The sequence below is a fragment of the Lissotriton helveticus genome, chromosome 10 (genome assembly GCF_964261635.1).
Source record: "Lissotriton helveticus chromosome 10, aLisHel1.1, whole genome shotgun sequence".
NCBI classification, from domain to species: Eukaryota; Metazoa; Chordata; class Amphibia; order Caudata; family Salamandridae; genus Lissotriton; species Lissotriton helveticus.
In genome coordinates this window covers 804,168,814-804,191,535 of record NC_136071.1, presented here as the reverse complement: position 1 = coordinate 804,191,535, position 22,722 = coordinate 804,168,814, and the positions used below count along the sequence as shown (strand labels likewise).

The 22,722-nt window shown below is 44.6% G+C and overlaps 1 protein-coding gene across 1 annotated transcript in view; it reads right to left on the bottom strand.

The window, feature by feature from the left end:
• Positions 1-22,722, bottom strand: part of ODAD2 (outer dynein arm docking complex subunit 2) — a 1,353,572-nt gene that overhangs the window by 1,208,706 nt on the left and 122,144 nt on the right. Inside the window, exon 3 of the mRNA XM_078663397.1 lies at positions 1,774-1,931. Within this exon, the coding sequence (XP_078519523.1) occupies positions 1,774-1,931 (158 nt within the window). The remainder of the gene's footprint in view (positions 1-1,773; positions 1,932-22,722) is intronic.

Sequence of the window (22,722 nt, the reverse complement as noted above, 5' to 3'; positions counted from 1 at the left end):
AAGCTTGTGAGGCGAGCTCTCGTCATCCTCAGAGACGACATCAGATTTACTTTTCAGTCTCTGAAGCCAATTCAACAACCTACCCTCTCCGCCCTAAAGGGTTTTGGTTGAAAAAGTCCTACAAATCTTGCAGTCTTTTACCTTATGTTGAGGGTAGATACAGTAGATACAGAAGAAATCTGGAAAATTAAAGAAGAAAATGAGCAGAGCTCAGGGAGACTCCTGTTCACACAACGTGCAGTAGAAAATCTGAGGAACCTAGCCTCTCTTGGGGTTGTTCTAGAGGGCGCGTCTCCTGATTGGCTGCTAGTTAAGTTTGGTTCTTTTTTACAAAAGAAAATGGATAGCCTATTGCAGTGATTGTTCATTGCATTTTAGCCTAAGGTAGTACTATCTACTTCTTTTATAAGTATACCGTGGGACTTCCACTACGACAACGGGGATGATTCAAGCATGTGAGCCTATGAAAGATCTAATAGTGGAGAAGCATAAAACCTCATTGACTGTGCAGCAAAACGTTTATGGAATAGCTCCAAATATAGGATAATAGTTACTACACCTAAATTGACTAGAAATATCACTCACAAACCTATTTTGAAAACAGAAAAATAAAGGGAATGCAGGGCAATGCTAGCAGGTAGGCTGTACAAGCAGAGCAGAAACCTAGCATTGTTTCTTAATGTTGCTGAATCACCTTGTGTATGGGTTCAAAAGGCGAACACATCAACTTTTTAGGCACAATATTTAATTCTCATGGCATAGAAGGGATCCAAAAAGGAGAAAAAAGCTTTTTGATACCCTTTAGTCAATGCTGCACCATTGGTATTGAAAAAAAGAGGTTTGTGAAGGACATTTACTATATGCACTAATCGCTGCAAGGTGTAACTTTATAGATGTAAAAATAAAAAGTGCAGACCTTACGACATATAAAAGATATGGAAGAACCACCTCCTCTTGCCATCTAGTAGGATTATAGTTATTCCGCATACACCAGATGCAGATTTGCTTCCCCATAGCCATTTCCAAATGGTTCAGGCATTCAGGGACAATGGTCTTGAGTGCGTTCCACCTGCTTGCTCAGAAAATATATTGTGGTTGCATTATCCACATAAACAAGAAAAGTACACACCCTGAACAGAGGGAAGAAAGATTTAAGTTCTAGATGGACAGCTCTTAGCTCCAACACTCAGAAGGCCAATCATCACTCACCTGACCAATACTGCAGGCTGCAGAAACGAAGACTAGGCCACCAATACCGCAGGCTAGTTACCTTAACACACAGGTTTCGAGACTTGTGTAATGGCAGCGGCCTTCAATGTAATGGGGCTGGGACCCAATGATTCTGGGCAAGTAACAAGAGACTACATTGTTATGAAGAGAAAATTAAAAGGACTAAGTAACAAGCTCTGATTTGTACAACGGAATAACAATGGGACTTGGGTTTTAATGGCGCATAAGAGAACATTCATTGGTTCGAGGAAGATGGAGTAGGGTAGTGAGGCAAAGCAAATGTTTAAAATTACCCAGCTGATGTCCTTCCTCAGAGGGCAATCATTCAAGACAACAATAGCCTGCATAGTCAATACAATGATAGCAATCATTGTAATCAATGTTATGTAACAATAAAATTATTTATCAGAAAGCTCTAATAATACAAACAACAATGAGCCTAACTTTAAAAAGTGTTTGCACAAGACTGTTTAACTGTGATATCTGTGATGTATACACAAATTACTTTTCTATATTAACCCTCTGAAGGAAAAATAAACCCACCTTCAAGACAAGCTTGAGTTTCCTTTAATTGCTTGTCCTTGGCAAGCTGAAGCAGGCGGGATAGCTGGCCAAAGCTGTACACTTTGATCATAGAGGAAGAAAGATAGAGCAATGGATTTTCATCTTTGTCTTTTTCCTCTGATGTCACAGTTCCTCCACTAGAGCAAATAGACATTATACAAATTAGTATGTTTCAAAGGAGTGAAGGGCTAAATAATTGAATAATGCATCTTGGAGTTTTCTACATTATTTAGGGTAGTTGTAGATCTCTAGCAGAACAGCTTGCAATAAATACATTTGACCATCCAATGGCACCAAGGAGTATGAAAAAAGTATCTTACACAACATGTCCTGACAATATTGTTTTCCAACTATCTTGCAAGAAGCTGCAAAAAATGAGAAGAAATGTAAAGAGCTGGTGGGGAGTTTATCACCAGGGCCTGATCCTAGACAGGGTTATTAAGGGTCTCTGGAGTGCCTGTGAGCAATCACAATGGATCTCAGTTCATGGTGTTTGTAACAATAGCTTGCCTGTCAGGCGGCCTGTAAGAGGACAGAACACCAGAGGGTCAGGGAGCCAAGAGGTCACCCATCCCAAGAAGGTGAGTCCTTAAGTCCACGGGCAGGCCCCTAAATCCTGAGGTCTAAGGAGGATGAGAATGAAAAGGAAATAGAAGCTGGCATGTGGGAGGGTAAGACAATGAGGTCGGGGATAAGATTCTGGAGACAATGAGTGAAGCTGAGACAGTTTACAGCCAGCTACCAGTAAGAACAGGTTAACCAGTGCAAGATGCATGCATTTTTAAAATGAAATAGACTAGATGTATTCACAGGTACTGCTCCTTACTTTGTGCTCGCATTTGCACATGTTAAATCATGAGGGTGCTTATCTATTCTAGGGCATCATTTGGAGCGAGAGACTGTGTATCTGTAATGACCACTTTGTCTCTGTAGTGAATATTTACAGGAAACTATAAATAGGCACCTGCTTCAGTTGCATATGGCCACTAAGAACTAGCTGTGGGCATATATGTAAAATCTGCTGGTCTGAGTTTTGAGTCTTAAAAATATAGCTCAGAATGGTTAAAAACAGAAGCAGAATCCAAGTTATGAACAGACGAGGAATGTAAGCGAGTAGATTCAACTGTAACCTCAGCTCTTCGCCCAGTAATTGCAGAATGTTGCACTACCAGCAAATTCTAAATCAGGCCCTTGGACTTTACAATGCAAATTTCATCATTACATTGAAATCCATTCCTCGTACTTTACCATCAATTTCTTTTTTTTAAATAAAATGTTTCTGAGGATAGGTTTCATTAATTGATTGAGGCATTTGTAAAAATAACAAGTAGCCAGGGAAAGGGTGTACTAGCACTGATTGGGATGAAGTGAGGAGGAGCTCTAATTAGGAAGTGAATATTTGTGTTTTAACAGTTTCCTGAACTTAATATTAAAGTTGGTAGAGCAACGACTGAACAGGAGTAGGAGTGGGTTTCAATCATTAGCAGTGACAGTTAACATGAAGGGAAAGAGCTACAGCTGGGACAAAGTCATCTAAACTTGGGAACATTTCAGGAGGAAGGCAGAACTGGAACGAAGAGTCCTAGTGATTTGCCACTAGTTTGCCCTGAGGCACCTACAAAATACTGCTGCTATTGCGTTTTTGCACAAAGTTGTTTTAAATTTCTTTTATTGTGTTGCACACTGTCTTGGAGACTGTCTACTTACCCTGATCCCGACAGCCTTCCCCGCAGCCGATTAGGAGCTGACACGGGATGCTGAAAGGGTAAGCCGCCATTTTGTGTGAGGCGCCGGGCTGCAGACCAGTTGTTTCATCCGCCCGCCCTTTCCGGTACTTATTGCCGCAATTTCCTGTTCCTCCCTGATTTGCCACTAGTTTGCCCTGAGGCGGAAAGCCGGGGCACTTAGGCCATTAATCTCGCTGCTTATTGAGTAAACTGCTGCTATTGCGTTTTTGCACAAAGTTGTTTTACATTTCTTTTATTGTGTTGCACACTGTCTTGGAGACTGTCTACTTACCCTGATCCTGACAGCATTCCCCGCAGCCAATTAGGAGCTGACGCGGGATGCTGAAAGGGTAAGCCACCATCTTGTGTGAGGCGCCGGGTTGCGGACCAGTTGTTTTATCCGCCCGCCTTCTCCGGTACTTATTGACGCAATTTCCTGTTCCTCCCTGATTTGCCACTAGTTTGCCCTGAGGCGGAAAGCCGGGGCACTTAGGCCATTGATCTCGCTGCTTATTGAGTAAACTGCTGCTATTGCGTTTTTGCACAAAGTTGTTTTACATTTCTTTTATTGTGTTGCACACTGTCTTGGAGACTGTCTACTTACCCTGATCCCGACAGCCTTCCCCGCAGCCGATTAGGAGCTGACACGGGATGCTGAAAGGGTAAGCCACCATCTTGTGTGAGGCGGCGGGTTGCGGACCAGTTGTTTCATCCGCCCGCCCTATTTCTGCATTTATGGCGGGTATTTCCCGTCCCCGCAGCGGGCAGGTGCAGCGGGCGCGCAGACGGCGCGCCAAAGGCGTGCCCGTCTGCGCCCGTCCGCGCCCAACCGGGCCCAGGGTCCACATCCCCTGGCCTAATTTCTAATCCACCTCAGAGACTCACTTACAGGGCAGATCAATTGCGAGCACACAGACTCCTTTACAACGCCGACTGCTCCATTTTCGACCTGTTTAGCAAACTTCCCCAGTCTTGTTTATGCTGCTCCCTTTCCCTGGAAGCCCCTCAGCTGTGTCGTAGTTGCACGCCTCAAACGTCGCTCCTTCCCAAAACCTCATTCTACTTTCTCAGCTTGAATTGTCGCTCTGTGCCTAAGCACAGGGGTGAGATTTTTGATCTCCTAAATGAGGAGCAACCTGATGCTCTTTTTGTCACTGAATCATGGCTTCACGGTGGCTCTGGACCCGACATTGCGGAAGCACTTCCTTCCAATTATGCTATTGTCAGGTGTGACAGGGTCGCGAAAGTTGGTGGTGGCATTGCCATTATTTTTAAAGATATGTATCAATGCCAATTTGATCACATCACCCTAAACAACTGTGAAGCTGCGTTCTTCAAACTCGCCCTCCATCCTAAAACCACATTACAGGCCTGTTAATTTATCGCCCTCCTGGCCCTGCTAACGCCTGGGTTACCAATCTGTCTGAACTTATTGCCTCCATCCTTACAAATTCCAGTACTCTATTGGTCGTGGGCGATTTTAACATTCATTTGGATGACCGTGGTAACACCACGGCCAGAGCCCTGATTGCTGACCTCAAAGCAATGAACATCAAATTACACAATCACGGCCCGACGCATAAAGGTGGTCACCTCTTAGACCCAATTTTTTCTAATCTGTCGCATTTACACTGTCCTCCTACCTTGCCCGTCCTTTGGTCTGACCACTACCAAGTTAGCTTCACGGTCACTCCCACGGACGTCTCACATCAGCACAGAAGTACCCATGTTGCTAGCAGGAGGGAATGGAAAAAATTGGACATTACCTCTTTGAATAACGTGCTTGCCACTCACCTTCCCGCAGAACTACTTGCGTCAGCTGACGCCGAAACAGCAGCTATATTGACGAATTCTTGGCTTCAAAATGCCATTGATATCTGCCTTCCCGCCTCTTTCAAGAAGGACGCATCCCATAAAACTCTAGCCCCTTGGTACACTGAGGCGCTAAAAGTGGACAAGTCCTACTGCAAAAAGCTCGAACGCATTTGGCATAGGGATTATTCTCTGCCGGCTGCACTCGCTTATAAAAATGCCCTAAAAAGCTATCATAAAGCTTGTGCCTCAACCAGGGCCAATTTTGTTACCAAAACCATAACAGACGCTATCGATAAATCGAAAGTTCTGTTCAGACTGGTCAAAAATCTTGCCGGTTCCCTTACTACAGCGAAAACTCCCCCTTTGTCTAGCAGTAGGTGTTATGAAATCGCCAGTTTTTTACTAGCAAAGTCGACAAGATCCACCATGATATTTCCACACAAAGCAGCTGTAATAACCATCCGGCTCCTCTCACAAATGTAATGGGTGCCAACCGCTGCTTGGCTTCTACCTCGGGTCCGTTACTTACCTGGCCCGATCTACAGCCTGATGCTCTCTATGAAATCCTGTGCATAGTAAAATCTGGTTCACCTACTGACCGTTTGCCCATTTCTGTACTCCGGTCACTGGATCCCCCCCAGCTCTCTGCGATTTGCACCACTTTGAATCTCTCCCTCAAGACCGCTACTGTTTCCTGCCAGTTGGAAGCATGCAATGGTTATGCCGCTGCTGAAAAAGCCTACTGCAGACCCTGAGGTCCTTTCCAATGATCACCCTATTTCTTTGTTGCCTGCCTTTTCTAAGGTTCTAGAGCGACATATTCACCACCATTTGACTCAGTTTGTTACTACCAACAATTTATTGCATCCTTCGCAGTCAGGATTCCGCCCGGGTTTCTCCACGGAAACGATGCTTCTTGGCGTCACGGAAAACCTTTGGTCCCTGATAGACAGAGGTGAAACGGCCGCGCTGATATTAATTGACCTCAGCGCGGCGTTCGACACTGTCTCGCACAAAATCCTCCTCGAATCCTTATCCATCATGGGCATTGAAGGTCTAGCCCTTGACTGGCTGGCTTTCTTCCTTTCCGATCGCACCTTTCAAATTTTCTCTCACAAATCTACCTCTAATATCTACTCCCAACCTCACGGTGTTCCTCAGGGCTCTATTCTTAGTCCCTTACTTTTCAATCTTTATGTTACCCCTCTGGCCCACATCGCAGACAGCGTCGTACTTACTTTGTTCACGTATGCCGACGATTCACAAGTTGTCTTTTCCCTTACTAAATCTGACAAGGCCTTTACCTCCCTCCTTCAGTCTGGACTTGGGGAAATCGCCAAGTGGATGAATAAAAATCTTCTCAAGCTGAATGGAGGGAAGACGGAAGTCCTTATCCTCGGGCACAAGCCAGACATCTGTACCTCCAGGCATTGGCCAGCAGAGTTAGGCCCGCTTCCTTTACCGGCGGAGCATGTGCGTAATCTGGGAGTGATTATCGACAGGGGTCTGACAATGCATTGTCAGGCCAACAAGGTCTCGTCTACCTGCTTTACCATCATGCACTGGCTGAAAAAGATCTTATGGATGCTGCCCAGTGACACCCAGAGATCTGTGGTGAATGCCTTGGTCACCTCTCGGTTGGATTATGGCAACATACTCTACCTGGGGGCTACCAAGGCAGTCATTCCACGCCTCCAATTTGTGCAGAATGCCGCGGCACGCCTTCTCAGTGGCTGTCGCAGAACTGATCATATATCGAGTCAACTTCGTGACCTTCACTGGCTGAGGGTGGACAGTCGAGTGAAGTTCAAGGCGCTCAGTTACATGCATAAGATCAGGAGAAAGTTGGCTTCTAGTTACTTGCAAACCTTGGTGAATTTTTATTCTCCTGCCCGTTCCCTTCGTTCCTCCTCCTAAATCTTTTTTACTGTTCCTAAGTTCATACTTTCCCGAATGGGCGGAAGATCCTTCGCCTATTTGGGGCCCAAGCTATGGAACTCCCTCCCTTATGATATTCGCTCAGAGGACTGCTACATTCGCTTTCGCAAGGCCGTCAAGACCTGGCTTTTTGATCAATAACTGAGTGGCCTCTCTCTATCTTCTGCTAGTTGCATTATCTCAGTGCCGGGAAACCCTTTCGGGTAGCTGTCGCGCTTTAAAAGCTTAATTAATAAATAAATAAATAAAATAACAGGTTTCGCCCTACTGAAATTTGAGCTCAGATGTAAAGGCCAGGAAGCATACAGTGCTTTGTAGCATAGTCACAGAGCATTAAACTATCAGTATTTTTGTATTGAGAGGCAATGCAGGGTGACCATGTTTAAAATATGAATGAAGAGAGCAGCCACATCTTGTGTTAGTTGGAGTTTCGCATCACATGTAGGCCTTCATAAAGAGAATTGCAGTAGTCAAGCCTAGATAATATAAGTTCTTGAATTACAGCTTTCATAAAATATTTAGGCAGAATTGGTTGGAATAATCTTTTTGATGAAGCGCATAAATGAAAAGCAAGAGGAAAATTTATCGATATTTGTATTGAAATAAGTTGACAGACAAAAACGATGCAGAGGGTGCTGGAATGGGAGGATGATTGGGTTCTTTGGGCCACTATCCGGTAGACCAGTGGTGGTACTGCCAAACATAAGGATCTCTGTTTTACACGAGTTAAGGCAGAGAAAATTATGTTCCATCCAGTGGGCGACTGAATGCACACCGTTTTTAAACTTTGATTTTTAAAAAAGAGTGAATGTCAATCTTTCCTTAGAAAAGTTGCCAACATTTGAAAAAACAATTCCAGAGGCACTTTGCAGCACAGCTATCAATTACTTACTTGAATCTTTACAACACAGATATCCCCACAGTTCTGTCCACTCCACCCAACCCACATATTTAGAATCATTTAACTCCACCCACTTATCATAGTGTAGATGAAAGGGCCTACTCAATAAAGAGGGAATTGCAGGTAATTGAGACAGGCATTTCAAACTTAGGGCCAAAGTAGCGGAGTTGGAAACATTCTCCAGTTCAACTGCATCTCATCACAATTTCCTGCAAGATACTTAGCATGGTTGGAAGTACAATTGCGAGGACTGTCCCAGGATAGTAAATTACCCGGGGAAGTCTCCAACTTGCCGGGACTGTCCAGGCAACAACAGGACAGTTGGCAGCTATAGTTTAGAATAGGTCAGGTATCATTCGTATAAGTGTAAACATTTTAGTGAAGAACAAGTTACTTACCTTCGGTAACGCTTTTTTTCTGGTAGATACAATATCTGCCTGTGGATTCCTCACCTTGTGAATATCCCCCTTGCGTCAGCAACGTTTGGAAATTTTCTTCGTAGCACGCCGACGTGGACGACGTCACAGGAGTACGACCTCGCGCGTGACTCCGCCTGACGTCACCGACTCCTTATTAGGCCCACGCCGGCGTGATGACGTCAGTTCCGCCCTTTTTTCCGTGCCTTCGAGGCACACGGACGGACCAACGATAGCAAATATGCAAATATACAATGTACACAGTACATATAAAACAAAATCAAAGCAATAGCATAATCCATATATACAGAAAGACCAGGTATAGCAGAGTGGACAACTGGGAGGCGGGTGGGCATGTGAGGAATCCACAGCAGATATTGTATCTACCAGAAAAAGCGTTACCGAAGATAAGTAACTTGTTCTTCTGATAGATACATCTGCCGTGTGGATTCCTCACCTTGTGAATAGAGTCCCACAGCAGTCCCCACTCCCGGAGGAGGGTGTCCACTCCGCTACACCAGGAAATCTTGGAGAACAGAGCGCGCGAAGTGGCAGTCCCTCCTCACCTCGGTATCCAAGCAGTAGTGCTTCGCGAAAGTGTGCAGGGAGGCCCAAGTCGCGGCTCTGCAAATGTCCTCAACAGGTACACCTCTAGACAAAGCAGATGTTGCAGACTTTGCTCTAGTTGAATGTGCTCTAATACCCTCAGGAGGGTCCTTACCCGCAAGGGAGTAGCAGATCTTGATGCACAGGATTATCCACCTGGAAAGTGTGCGCTTGTGCACCGCTCTGCCCTTCCGACAGCCAGCAAAACCAACAAACAGCTGGTCGTCCACCCGGAAGTCTTTAGTCCTGTCCAGATAGAAAGACACCGCCCTCTTAGGGTCCAGACGGTGCAGTCTCTCTTCCTCCTTAGAAGGGTGAGGGGGAGGATAGAAGGTAGGAAGGGTAATGAACTGTCCAAGATGGAAGGGAGTAACCACCTTAGGCAGAAAAGCAGCCCTGGTCCTGAGAACCATCCTTTCAGCATGAATGGTCAGGAATGGGGGCTTGGAACTAAGAGCCTGAAGCTCACTTACTCTCCTTGCCGAGGTGATTGCAACGAGGAAGATCGTTTTAAAAGAAAGAAGCCTCAATGGACACTTGTGCAAGGGTTCGAAGGGAGAACCCATTAAGAAGGTCAGCACAAGATTCAAATCCCAATGAGGAACAACAAAAGGAGTAGGAGGGAACATATTCGTTAGACCCCTCAAGAACCTTAAAACCACCGGAGATTTAAAAAGAGAGGGCTGATCCGGTAAACAGAGAAACGCCGATAAGGCCGAAAGATACCCCTTGACCGTGGCCACAGCAAAACCTTGCTGCGCCAGAGAAAGAGCAAATTGTAAAATATCAGATAAATGAGCCTTCAAAGGGTCAACATCCCTCTCCCTGCACCAAGAAACAAATTTAGACCACCTCTAGGAATAAATGGACTTAGTGGAGTCGCGCCTGGCAGAAAGAATGACATCCACCACATCGTGAGGGAGAGAAAAAGAACTCAAGTTGCACCGTTCAATCTCCAGGCATGAAGGTGTAATGTCTGGAGGTGGGGGTGTAGAACCTGCCCCTCCATCTGAGAGAGGAGGTCTGCCCTGTGAGGGAGACGGAGCGGCGGGTGAGAGGAGAGGTGGAGAAGGTCTGTGTACCACACCCTTCTTGGCCAATCCGGGGCGATCAATATGACTTGGGCCCGGTCTTGGCGAATCTTCCTCAGAACCCGAGGAATCAAGGGTATGGGAGGAAACGCGTAAAGGAGTTGATTTCCCCAACTCAACTGAAACGCGTCCCCCAAGGCTCCTTGCAACGGATACTGGAGACTGCAGAATGACGGGCAGTGAGCATTCACGCGAGTGGCAAATAGGTCCACCCGAGGAGCCCCCCACATCTGAAAGATGTCGTGAACCACCTCCGGGTGAAGCCTCCACTCGTGGTCGGCAGAGAGCTGCCGACTGAGACTGTCTGCACGAACGTTCAGAACCCCGGCCAAGTGATTTGCCATCAGACAAATCTGATGGTCCTGAACCCAGGACCAGAGACGCAGAGCCTCTCTGCAGAGACACTGTGACCCTACTCCTCCCTGCTTGTTGATGTACCACATCGCGGTCGTGTTGTCCGTCAGGACTTGAACCGACCGACGGCGAAGGGAAGGGAGGAAGGCCTTGAGCGCCAAACGTATCGCCCGCAATTCTAGAAGGTTGATGTGAAGCAACCTTTCTTCTGGAGACCAAACGCCCTTGACCTCCAGGTCCCCCAGATGAGCACCCCACCCGAGAGTGGATGCATCCGTTATCACTGTGGCCACTGATGGAGGCAGTTGAAAAGGCTTTCCTTGAGACAGATTGCCTTCCACGCCCCACCAAGACAGATCCGCTGCAGCTTCTCTGGAGATCCTTACTGACTCCCTGAGATCTCCATTGTGTTGATACCACTGCCTGCGGAGGCACCACTGGAGAGCCCTCATATGCCAGCGTGCATGACTGACCAACAGAATGCAAGAAGCCATCAGACCGAGCAGACGAAGGACCTTCAGGACTGGAACAACCGCTCCATTGAAAAATAAAGGAATCATTTCCTGTATGTCGCGAATCCTTTGAGGTGGAGGGAATGCACGACATACAGTAGTGTCCAGTACCGCACCTATGAACAGGTTGCGCTGGGAGGGCACCAGGTGAGACTTGGGTACATTTATCGAAAAACCCAACATGTACAACAACTGGGTTGTCTCTTGCAGATGATGGAGCACTCTCTCTGACGACTCTGCTTTGATCAGCCAGTCGTCCAGATAGGGGAACACAGGAATCCCCGATCTCCTGAGATGCGCAGCCACCACTGCCATCACCTTGGTGAAAACTCGAGGCGCAGTAGTAAGTCCAAACGGAAGGACCGCAAACTGGTAGTGCTGCGATCCCACCGTAAAACGGAGATACTTCCTGTGCGACTACAGAATGGGGATGTGAAAATACGCATCCTGCAAGTCGATCGACACCATCCAGTCTTCTTCCATCAGCGCTTGAAGAACCTGAGCAAGGGTGAGCATTTTGAACTTCTCCTGTTTGAGAAAGAGGTTCAAAATCCTGAGATCCAGGATTGGCCGAAGCCTGCCATCCTTCTTGGGAATCAAGAAATACCGGGAGTAGCACCCTTGACCACTCTCCTGCTCTGGAACCACCTCTATTGCACCCTTTCGGAACAGAGCCAGGACTTCTTCCTGCAGGAGCAGCAGGTGGTCCTCTGAACAATAACCTTGGCAAGGAGGGTAATTGGGAGGGAACTCCTGAAAAGGAAGTGCATACCCATTCTCTACGAGATTGAGAACCCAAAGATCTGATGTAACCGTTTCCCAATCTCGTAGAAAATGAATAAGCCGACCCCCTACTGGCCCCACATGATCCAGAATGGTGGATCTAGGGCTGCTTTGCTGATGCGGGTGGGGGTTGGGTATTATTGGAGGAAGTGGAGGAAGAGGAGACTTGACGCCCACGTCCACGACCCTTCTGTCTACCTCTATAGGACTTATATAGATGGTTCTGCTGTTGCTGCTGTTGTTGTTGACCTTGTCTGAAGGGACGAAAAGAGGATCTACCAAAGCCTCTAAACTTTCTAGTTGTCGACCCTCTCATCTGGAGACCCAAAGATCTTGCAGTAGCATGGCTATCTTTAAACCTTTCCAAGGCGACATCCGCCTTTTTACCAAAAAGGCCAGTCCCTTCAAAAGGTAAGTCCAGCAACGTAGATTGCACATCCGCAGAGAAATCAGAGGATTTTAACCACGCGGCCCTCCTGGTTGCAATAGAAGAGCCCATAATCCTGGCAACAGAATCAACTGTGTCCATGCCACTCTGAATAACCATGCGTGCAGCAGCCTGAGTGTCTGAGACCACCTCATTAAAGTTCTTTCTATCCTCCTCAGGAAGCTTAGGTGATAACTGCTTCACAGAATCCATCAATGCATGGACATACCTTCCTAAAAGGCAAGTAGCATTAGCTGATTTAAGAGCCATGCTCCCTGAAGAGAAAGTCTTCTTTGCAGACTGATCCAACTTTTTTGATTCTTTGTCCGCTGGTACTTGAGGGAAAGAACCTGCAGCCCTGTTAGAACATGCCGCCTGCACCACAAGACTTTCTGGAAAGGGGTGCGAAGAGAGGAACGCAGGGTCATCAGGAGCCACCCTATAGCGTCTTGCAATAGATCTCGAAACCGCAGGAGCAGACAACGGTCTCTTCCAAATCTCTTTTATTGGATCCGTTAAGGCATCAGTGAACGGCAGTGTAGGTTCAACAATAGAAGAGGGAGAGTGCAAAACTTCAGTAAGGATGTTGGGCTTGTACTCAACCGTGGGCAGTTTCAAGTTGAGAAGATCTGCAGCCTTCCTAATAACGACGTGATATGGCGCCACGTCCCTAGAAGGAGCATCAGAAGCTGAAGGTGAACCCCACTCAGGAGAGAGCTCCAGACCACTAGCATCACGTAGGTCTTCAAAGTCATCATCATGATCAAGAAGCTCACCCTCTTCCACATCTGAATCTTCATCTCCCTTTTCTTCCAGAAGACGCTGAGCCCTTCGTCTCGACCACTCTATTCGAATCGAAGTCGACGGATTCGGTAACGACTCCGACGGAGCCGGATTCGACGTCGAGCGAGGAGCCGGGGCAGCAGGAGGACGAGACTCACGGACAGGTGTGGAACCTCGATCCAAACTACGAGGTCGATCCGAAGTCGGCGAAGCCGCATGCGGAGTCGAAGACCTCGGCGGTGCCGTACCGAGCCAAGGTGTAAGAGGCTCCGGCATAAAAGGCATAAATGGAGCTGGGGCGTACGACTGAGGAATGCCCAAATTGTATGATAATGGACCCATGGGACCAACAGGTGCTCCAGCGGGGTACATCGCCCTGGAATATACTCAAAACATCGCATTGAGAAAATGTGAGGGGTCCTGACCAGGACCAGGAAAGGGAGGGTACGAACCCACCAGATGCTCTAAAGGAGGTCGTTCCGACACAGGTTCATTCTGACCTTCCGGGTCCACAGGAGTCTCCATCGGAGCCGGAGTCTGAGGAATCACCTCTTCTTCCTCCTCATGTTCTGAAGAATGTAAAGATACCGGATCCGGTTCCGGTTCCGGAGTCGGTGAACCTCCGAATGACTGAGCAGGAGAAGGAGAAACGAAGTCCTTATGGTGTTTGCGAGACTTCTTCTTCGAATCAGAAGATTCCTTCCCTGAATGATGTCTCGAGCTGTGCTTCCTCCTCTTGTGCTTTTTCCTCGAGGAGCTCGAAGCGTGACCCGAAGCCGACTTGGATACAGATCTAGATCTCTCTCTGGACCTCGACCTTGCTCTGGATCTCGACCCCGCTCTGGACCTCGACGCCGACCTCGACTTCGATCGAGACATTTGCCTTGACTTCGAGCGTCTCGACGTCGACCTCGAAGATCTCCCAGCATCTCTTCCCTTTACCTTCGCGAGAAGTAGTTTTGCTTCACGCTCTCAAAGCGCCTTTGGGTTCATCTTAAAACAAGATCGACAGTTCTTAACGTCGTGGTCTGAACCCAGACACCACAAACAATCGCTATGTGGGTCGGTGATTGACATCATGCGGGCACAAGATCCGCATTGTTTAAATCCTGTCGTCCTCGACGACATCCTTGATGAAGAAATAAGTCGCAAAGGAGAAACAGTAATGATTAAATAATAGTCAGATACTAAGTATCGCAGAAGATCCCGAAAACCGTTAGCGTCGAAGACGCGGAAAAAAGGGAACTGACGTCATTACGCCGGCGTGGGCCTAATAAGGAGTCGGTGACGTCAGGCGGAGTCACGCGTGAGGTCGTACTTCTGTGACGTCGTCCACGTCGGCGTGCTACGAAGAAAATTTCCGAACGTTGCTGACGCAAGGGGGATATTCACATGGTGAGGAATCCACATGGCAGATGTATCTATCAGAAAATTATTGTACAAGGGAATGAAGAAGAGAGACATAGATGCTGAACTAGACTGGCTCAGGCTACGATCGGACGCACACATCAGCAGTTATCTTAGAAAGAGGAACGATAGGATGAGACAGCCTAAGAACTACGATGTAAAAAAGACTTAAGCCACTCTAGTACATAGTACAGAACCTGACACTCAGATGTTGTCATGAAAGTTCAGTAGGATTATATTAAACACTGTGTCAATGATGCTGTGAGATATAGGAGGATTATGGCACTTCTCTTTCTGTGTTCAGCAAGCCAATAATGTCAATAGCTGATGAGAGAATACTTACTGAACAGAGAGTAAAACTGGGTTGCAGTGGGTTCAGAATATTATGACTTTCTACATGGTTAAACAGTTGTTGATTTACTATGTGTTCAGTAATTCTGGGAAGAAATGGTAGGAGTGAAATTGTTCTTTTTATCAATGACATTAGGGTCTGCACTGGGCTTTTTCAGCAGAGCTTTTTGCACCTTTTCCATGTGTGTTAGGCACTGATTCTCCAGGCAGTATTGAGTTATAGAGGTTGGTGAGGGCAGGCACAAGGGAGATGAGGATGGGGGATGAGGTAAATGTTTATAAAATTATTTTGTCTAAAGAAAGTACGATAGTTTGCAGCATAGGATACGAGAGGACTATTCCTGGGTTGCATACTATTGTATTGGGGAAGCTAAAGTATTGTATATTTAGAACAGTTGTTTTGTGTGGGTGCTCATATTTTAAAGACAAGGTTGATGGTGGCCACCCCACTGGTTTCGATCTGAAAGTATGGCTTTAATAAAGGAAGAGGCACTGCTAATCATATGAGTAGGGTAGTGACTTTATTTCACCAGGCTAATGTACACCATGCTACGATGGGGCAGGTATTATTGGACACCGAAAAGGCATTGAACCGGGTCTCTTGGGAGTTCTTGTGGATGGTTATTCGATGGCTTGAGTTTGGAATAGGTTTTATTAAATCCATAAGGGCTATGTATGGAACCCCTCCCTATAGCTCAAATTTGCATGATGAGCTTAGAATCAGAAGCAGTACAAAAGGGGGTGGTGATGTACGGAGCATCTGAACCAATCAAACACTCACACCCAGTCAAAAGATCTTTTTTTTTTTTCTCTCTTTTTCTTCTTTTTTTTTCTCTTTTTCTTTTTCTCTTCCTTTTCCTTTTATTCACTTTCTTCCTTTTTCCTTTTGTTTCCTTTTGTTTATTCTTCTTCTATTATGTACTTATTTTGCTATTTTCTCACTATTATTGTATTTAAGATTATGGAATATACGATATTTTTATGTCCTCATATTTATTATACTTCGTGTAATACCTTTTCTCATTTGTATTAATTTACTTGTCAAAGATATTATCCTGCTTTATTTTTTGTGTCTGTACTTTTATCTGAAAATTTCTAATAAAAAATTGCAACACAAAAAAGATCTGAGTTTGATCCATCACCATTCTTTAGCCCACTCTGCCACCCCAGTTCAGACATGGCTATATGCAAATCAGTCCGACCCTGAGCCTCATGGGAACAGTCCAGCCCGAACTGCCAAGCCATGCCTTCCCTGGACCGGAAACAAGCTTCCGAGGACCGGTTTCTGGCATTACAGCTGTCTTCAGCCCGGCTTGCTTGAATCCAGTGGCAAAGTGAGCAAGGGACTCACGTCTGAGCATACCCTGCCAAACTTATGGCGGCCAAAAGCGGTACAAAAGGGGGTGGTGATGGACGGAGCATCTGAACCAATCAAACACTCACACCCAGTCAAAAGGTCAGGTCAGACTGATTTGCATATAGCCATGTCTGAACTGGGGTGGCAGAGTGGGCTAAAGAACGGTGATGGATCAAACCCAGATCTTTTGACTGGGTGTGAGTGTTTGATTGGTTCAGATGCTCCGTCCATCACCACCCCCTTTTGTACCGCTTTTGGCCGCCCTAAGTTTGGCAGGGTATGCTCAGACGTGAGTCCCTTGCTCACTTTGCCACTGGATTCAAGCAAGCCGGGCTGAAGACGGCTGTAATGCCAGAAACCGGTCCTCTTAAGCTTGTTTCCAGTCCAGGGAAGGCATGGCTTGGCAATTCGGGCTGGACTGTTCCCATGAGGCACAGGGTCAGACTGATTTGCATATAGCCATGTCTGAACTGGGGTGGCAGAGTGGGCTAAAGAACGGTGATGGATCAAACTCAGATCTTTTGACTCGGTGTGAGTGTTTGATTGGTTCAGATGCTCCGTCCATCACCACCCCCTTTTGTACCGCTTTGGCCACCATAAGTGTGGCAGGGTATGCTCAGACGTGAGTCCCTTGCTCACTTTGCCACTGGATTCAAGCAAGCCGGGCTGAAGACGGCTGTAATGCCAGAAACCGGTCCTCGGAAGCTTGTTTCCGGTCCAGGGAAGGCATGGCTTGGCAGTTCGGGCTGGACTGTTCCCATGAGGCACAGGGTCAGACTGATTTGCATATAGCCATGTCTGAACTGGGGTGGCAGAGTGGGCTAAAGAACGGTGATGGATCAAACCCAGATCTTTTGACTGGGTGTGACTGTTTGATTGGTTCATATGCTCCGTCCATCACCACCCCCTTTTGTACCGCTTTGGCCGCCATAAGTGTGGCAGGGTATGCTGAGACGTGAGTCCCTTGCTCACTTTGCCACTGGATTCAAGCAAGCCGGGCTGAAGACGGCTGTAATGCCAGAAACCGGTCCTCGGAAGCTTCTTTCCGGTCCAGGGAAGGCATGGCTTGGCAGTTCGGGCTGGACTGTTCCCATGAGGCACGGGGTCAGACTGATTTGCATATAGCCATGTCTGAACTGGGGTGGCAGAGTGGGCTAAAGAACGGTGATGGATCAAACCCAGATCTTTTGACTGGGTGTGAGTGTTTGATTGTTCAGATGCTCCGTCCATCACCACCCCCTTTTGTAGAGCTTAGAATCAGAGCCAGTTACTATCTCTAGGGGGATGAGGTAGGGATGCCCCAGCTCCCCTTTACTATTTGCTCTATTCATCAACCCATTTTCTAACTATGTTGGAGGATAGTGTGATCATCAAATCCGTCCAATATTGGCAGGAAAGTTACCAGGTGTTGGCCTATGTGGACGATGTTGCCATTGTAACTCCCGATCCATCTATTGCTATCCTGGAGATAGAGTGACTGGCTTTTGTATTTCGGCAAATATCCAGATATAAATGAAATACAACTAAGATTCACATTATTTGTACCAATCAAGCTTGTACTGGTGGCCTTAGGGTCATGGGTGAAGTTACATACATCGGTATTAAAATTAGAGCATGCCTGAATGACCTGGTAGAGGCTAATTGGGGTTCTATGTTAGCTGGGATTAAAAACAGCTGGATAGGATTGAATGCCTTCATCTTTTGCTGGTAGGAAGGTGCAATTGCTTAAAATGAAGATACTACCTAAGGTGCTTTATTATTTTAGATCAGTACCATTAGAACTCAGCCGCACTCAGCTCCAGAACTTGCAGTTGATATGCAACAGATTTATGTGGGGTCAGAGGAAACCTTATAGGGCCATGACATTTTTTTCATCTACCCCGAAAGCGGGGAGGCTGGGCAGTCTTTACTTTTGCATTTTACTATTATGCCTGCCTCTTGCAGAATACGCAGATATTACTTACTGGTGAAGGCATTAGCCAGGTGGCGGAGGCTCCATTTATCTACCAAATAATATTTAGTTCAGAAGCTGAGAGATATACAAACATATAAAAATAATGATATAAGTTATAAATCCTGGGATAACCGAAAGAAAAGGAGCAGTTAAGATTAAAACTAGTTCAGTGGTATCTTTTATAAGTAATTTATTCCTAGTTCCACTGACTAGGATTAAAAACGTGAAGGATGGTGGTGACAGGTAAGTATTAGGAGTTCCTTCACCCCTCCTTACTGCCAGGTTGTCGACGTGTGTCAGCCATTTAAATTGTGCTTACAATTTCAGGTCACCACAGCATTCATCAGGACCTTCCTGATCCCAGATTTTTAATCAGTCCCTCAGTACCCCGTATTTATGGACTCCGGAACAAGTTGTTCTCAGAGATAGGGACCTGTTCAGTAACTCACGCCAGATAATCTGTGGTTAGAGAGAAGATGAAAAAATTTGGGGTCAGTCATACATGGGCAGTGGTTGCAAAGACCAACTAGTCTTACTCCATCCAACCGACCTGCACTATTTTTAATGAGTATTTTCTCATTCAGACCTCCACAGAGGCATGTGCCACCTCAGCATGCAGATGCAACGGCATGCAAATGTTATGTTTTGACTTGTCCATAATCAGACGTATCACACATGCTTAACCATATAATATGGTCATCCGGAACGTACTTTGCTCGGGCAAGATGACCCGTACTCTCTCTTTCCCCTCCTCCGTCCAAGGACATGAAATGACTCAACTCACCAAGTTTTAAATAAGCCTTGCTTAAACTGGCGAGTAAGAGGAGGAGACCCCCTGTAGTCACACTCTGGGAGAACAAATACAAAAAACCAGATAAAAACATTTTGAAGCCCTAGTTAAAAATTTTGGGGCCGATTCCGATTTCGCTCTGAAGGGCTCCGAACGCGGTCGGTGTGGAAAAAGTACGAGCCGTAGGCGTGTTTCCCGAGCGACTCGTACAGCTGTATGAGCGAGCAAGTACGATGCAAGAAATGTGAAATCGCCGACCAACTCATTTCTGGGTCTGAACCGCTCCGTACATCTCATCCGTAAGCAAACCGTGCTGTGCAATGGAGGCGATTTCCGACCGAGCCGGTACGATGCATGATTCGGACAGCCGGATCGAGTCAGAGCCTCCAACACACTCCGGGAAGTGGACTTTGGGGGTCAGCGCTGACCCCCCTTCACCCGTAGCCTTACGAGTCGATCACAGGGGGACCCAAGGGTCCCCCTACACATACATGTACGGTGAGGGTGGCACTGATGCGTACCCACAACAGAGAGCACCCTTTTCCGCAATGTACCTTTTTGGTCAATGTGAGTCTATGTATGCATCGTACAACAGGCTCCCATTGACGTCAATGGGGCTCAGAGCGACCCGTGTCCGTAAGCGCATACTTGCATCATACTCAGGCGCTCGGAGCCCCGGAGCACGAGTCGGTCGGAAATCCCTCCGGGTCCGAGCCGGACGGAGGGTTTTCCAACCAGGATCGGAATTGGCCCCTCTATAGTAACCCACTCTTCACTGTGTCCACATTGTTATCTGCCCAACTGGATTTACTATGTGGGAAATGTTGATGCAGATAATGAAAACGTTTTTTATCTCTATGTTCAATGGGAACCGTGTGCCGATCCCTGTATGTTTACACCATCTCGGAACGTGAATGGTCTCGGTATTCTAGGCTATGATCGTTCTCGATGCGCCAAGATTTCATGAGCTATGTGTGATCATGCTGAATTTACAACAAATTAAACCCCCTTTGGACGTATACTCTTTGTAATTTGTAAAAATGCATGGGGCAGTGGTGCGTAAAGGCTTATGACCTCGGTAATCATACAGCCCCCCAGGGTAAAATGCCAGCCCCTGCTACTCCTTACTACTCCAAGGGTGGTGCTTCACTGCACTTTTTCTCTCTGTGTGTGCTACATTTTGTTATTATACACCAACTGCTGCATCTACTTTATTACCCACTTTCTTTTGGGCTACTACAATGGCTAGATGGAAACAAAAAAGAATAAGGATGCTAGGGGATTTTCACAATAAAGATGGTATTCCCATTTTCAGCACTGGCTGAAAAATATTTTCTCCCTAAAACTGAATTTTTTAAGTTTCTACAGATTCGAGATTTCCTTCAGAGAAAATGGAAACAGTTGGTAGTAACAAAAAATCCTCTTGTTGGGGCAATCAGACATAGGGATAGGATTGGTAACATATAATTGTTTCGTGGATGGTTACTGACACAACATCGATGTAAAAAATATCGACTAAAAAACATAGACAACAAAAATATCGACTCCTATACGTAAAGAGGTAAGTACAAAACAATTAGCAAAAAAATATTGATGTAAAAAAATTAGAGATGTATAAAATATCAAATTTCATATCAATATAAAATAAAATAAGATATATTAAATATTAAATATAATATTAACACAATAAAACAAATGTAATATACATTTGAATTAAATAAACAAATAAACTTAATAAAAAAACACACAAACATAATAATGTATGCATATATATTTACTTTAAAACAATAAACTATTATTTTTAATTTATTTTAAAAGTTTAAAATAATATAAAAAATAAAGATAGATATTAATGATTTAAAATATTAAAAAACAAAAATCTATAATAAATTGAAACACTAAACTTTTGGAAAAATATTTAAACTTACATTTCACAATACTATCAGTGCAACAGTAGGGAAAGTGTTTGATAGCAAAGGGGTCAAAATAACTATTCTCATTTCAGTGAATGCAAAAGTAGCGAAAGTGTTGTATAGCGGAGGAATTAAATGTACTATTCCAACTCCAGTGAGTGCAACAGTAGGGAAAGTCTTGGAGGGCGGACGGGTAAAAAGTACTATTCCCACTCCAGAAAGAGCAACAGTAGGGAAAGTGTTGGATAGCGGAGGGGAAAAAAATACTATTCATACTCCACTGAGTGCAACAGTGGGATAAGTGTTGGATAGTGGAGGAATTGAATTTACTTTTCCAACTCCAGTGAATGCAACAGTAGGGAAAGTGTTGGATAGAGGGGGGTAATAATTACTATTCCAACTCCAGTAACATAACAGTAGGGAAACTGTTGGATAGCAGGGGGAAAATGTACTATTTCCAATCCACTGAGTACATCAGTAGGATAAGTGTTGGATAGCGGAGAGGTAAAAATTACTTTTCCCACTCCAGTGAGTACAACAGTAGGGAAGGTGCTCGATAGTGGAGGGGGTAAAGTTTACTATTCCCACTCCAGTGAGAGCAATAGTAGGGAAGTGTTGGTTAGCAGAGGGGCAAAAATGACTATTCCTATTCCAGTGAGTACAACAGTAGGGAAAGTGCTGGAGAGCGGAGGGGTAAAATTTACTATTCCCACTCCAGTGAGAGCAACAGTAGGGAAAGAGTTGGATAGAGGAGAAACAAAAATTACTATTCACTCTCAATACAGATTAAAAAAAATATTACAAATTATACAAAATCGTAAAAATAAATAAATAATTAAAAAAAAATAGAAAATCTAATATATTATTAATATAAAAAGAACACAGATAATATAATTTACACATAACAAAAACCTACAAATAATATATAAATTATTTAATAAATTATTTAATAAAATATAATTTTTTCAAACTAGAAAATATTTACAAACAAAAAATTAATTAAAACATAAATTAATTTATTTTATGTCCTACCCTATAACACCACACCAATAACAAAACACCAACATTTTAAATTACATTTATGTCCATAATTAACACAATTAATAATCAATTAAAAAAGTACTAAAAAAACCAAACATTGACTACACACACTTTAACACTATATTATCCACAACACACACCTAAATTAAGCTATAAAATAATAACAATTAAAACTTATTTTAAATTAAAAACTATTACTATTAACAACTAATAATTAAATAATTAAAATGTAACACACAAAAATAAACAATTACCCCAAATAACTATCAAATAATTAACTTTAATTAACAACTATATATTAATTAAACACAAATTACTTCTCTCCCTTTACTCTGGTAAACACAACACACACCTACAATTAATTACATGATTACCATAATTAATTACCAATTAATTAAAATTAACAACCAATTATTAATTCATCAGTTAAAAATAAAATACTTCCCACCCTTTACACCTATAAACACTACAACATACACCTCAAATTATTTACACAACTACCATCATTAATTACTAATTAATTAATGAAAATTAATTAACAGCCAATTATTCATAAATTAAAAATAAATTACTTCCCATCCTTTACACCTATAAACACCACAAAACACACCTAAAATAATTACACATTACCACAATTAATTACCAATTACTTAATTAAAATGAATTAACAACCAATTATTAATTAACTAATAACAAATTACTTTACAAATTTAACACTATATAATCTCAACTAGCCCCTTCGCCGCGGCGCGACATTCGCAG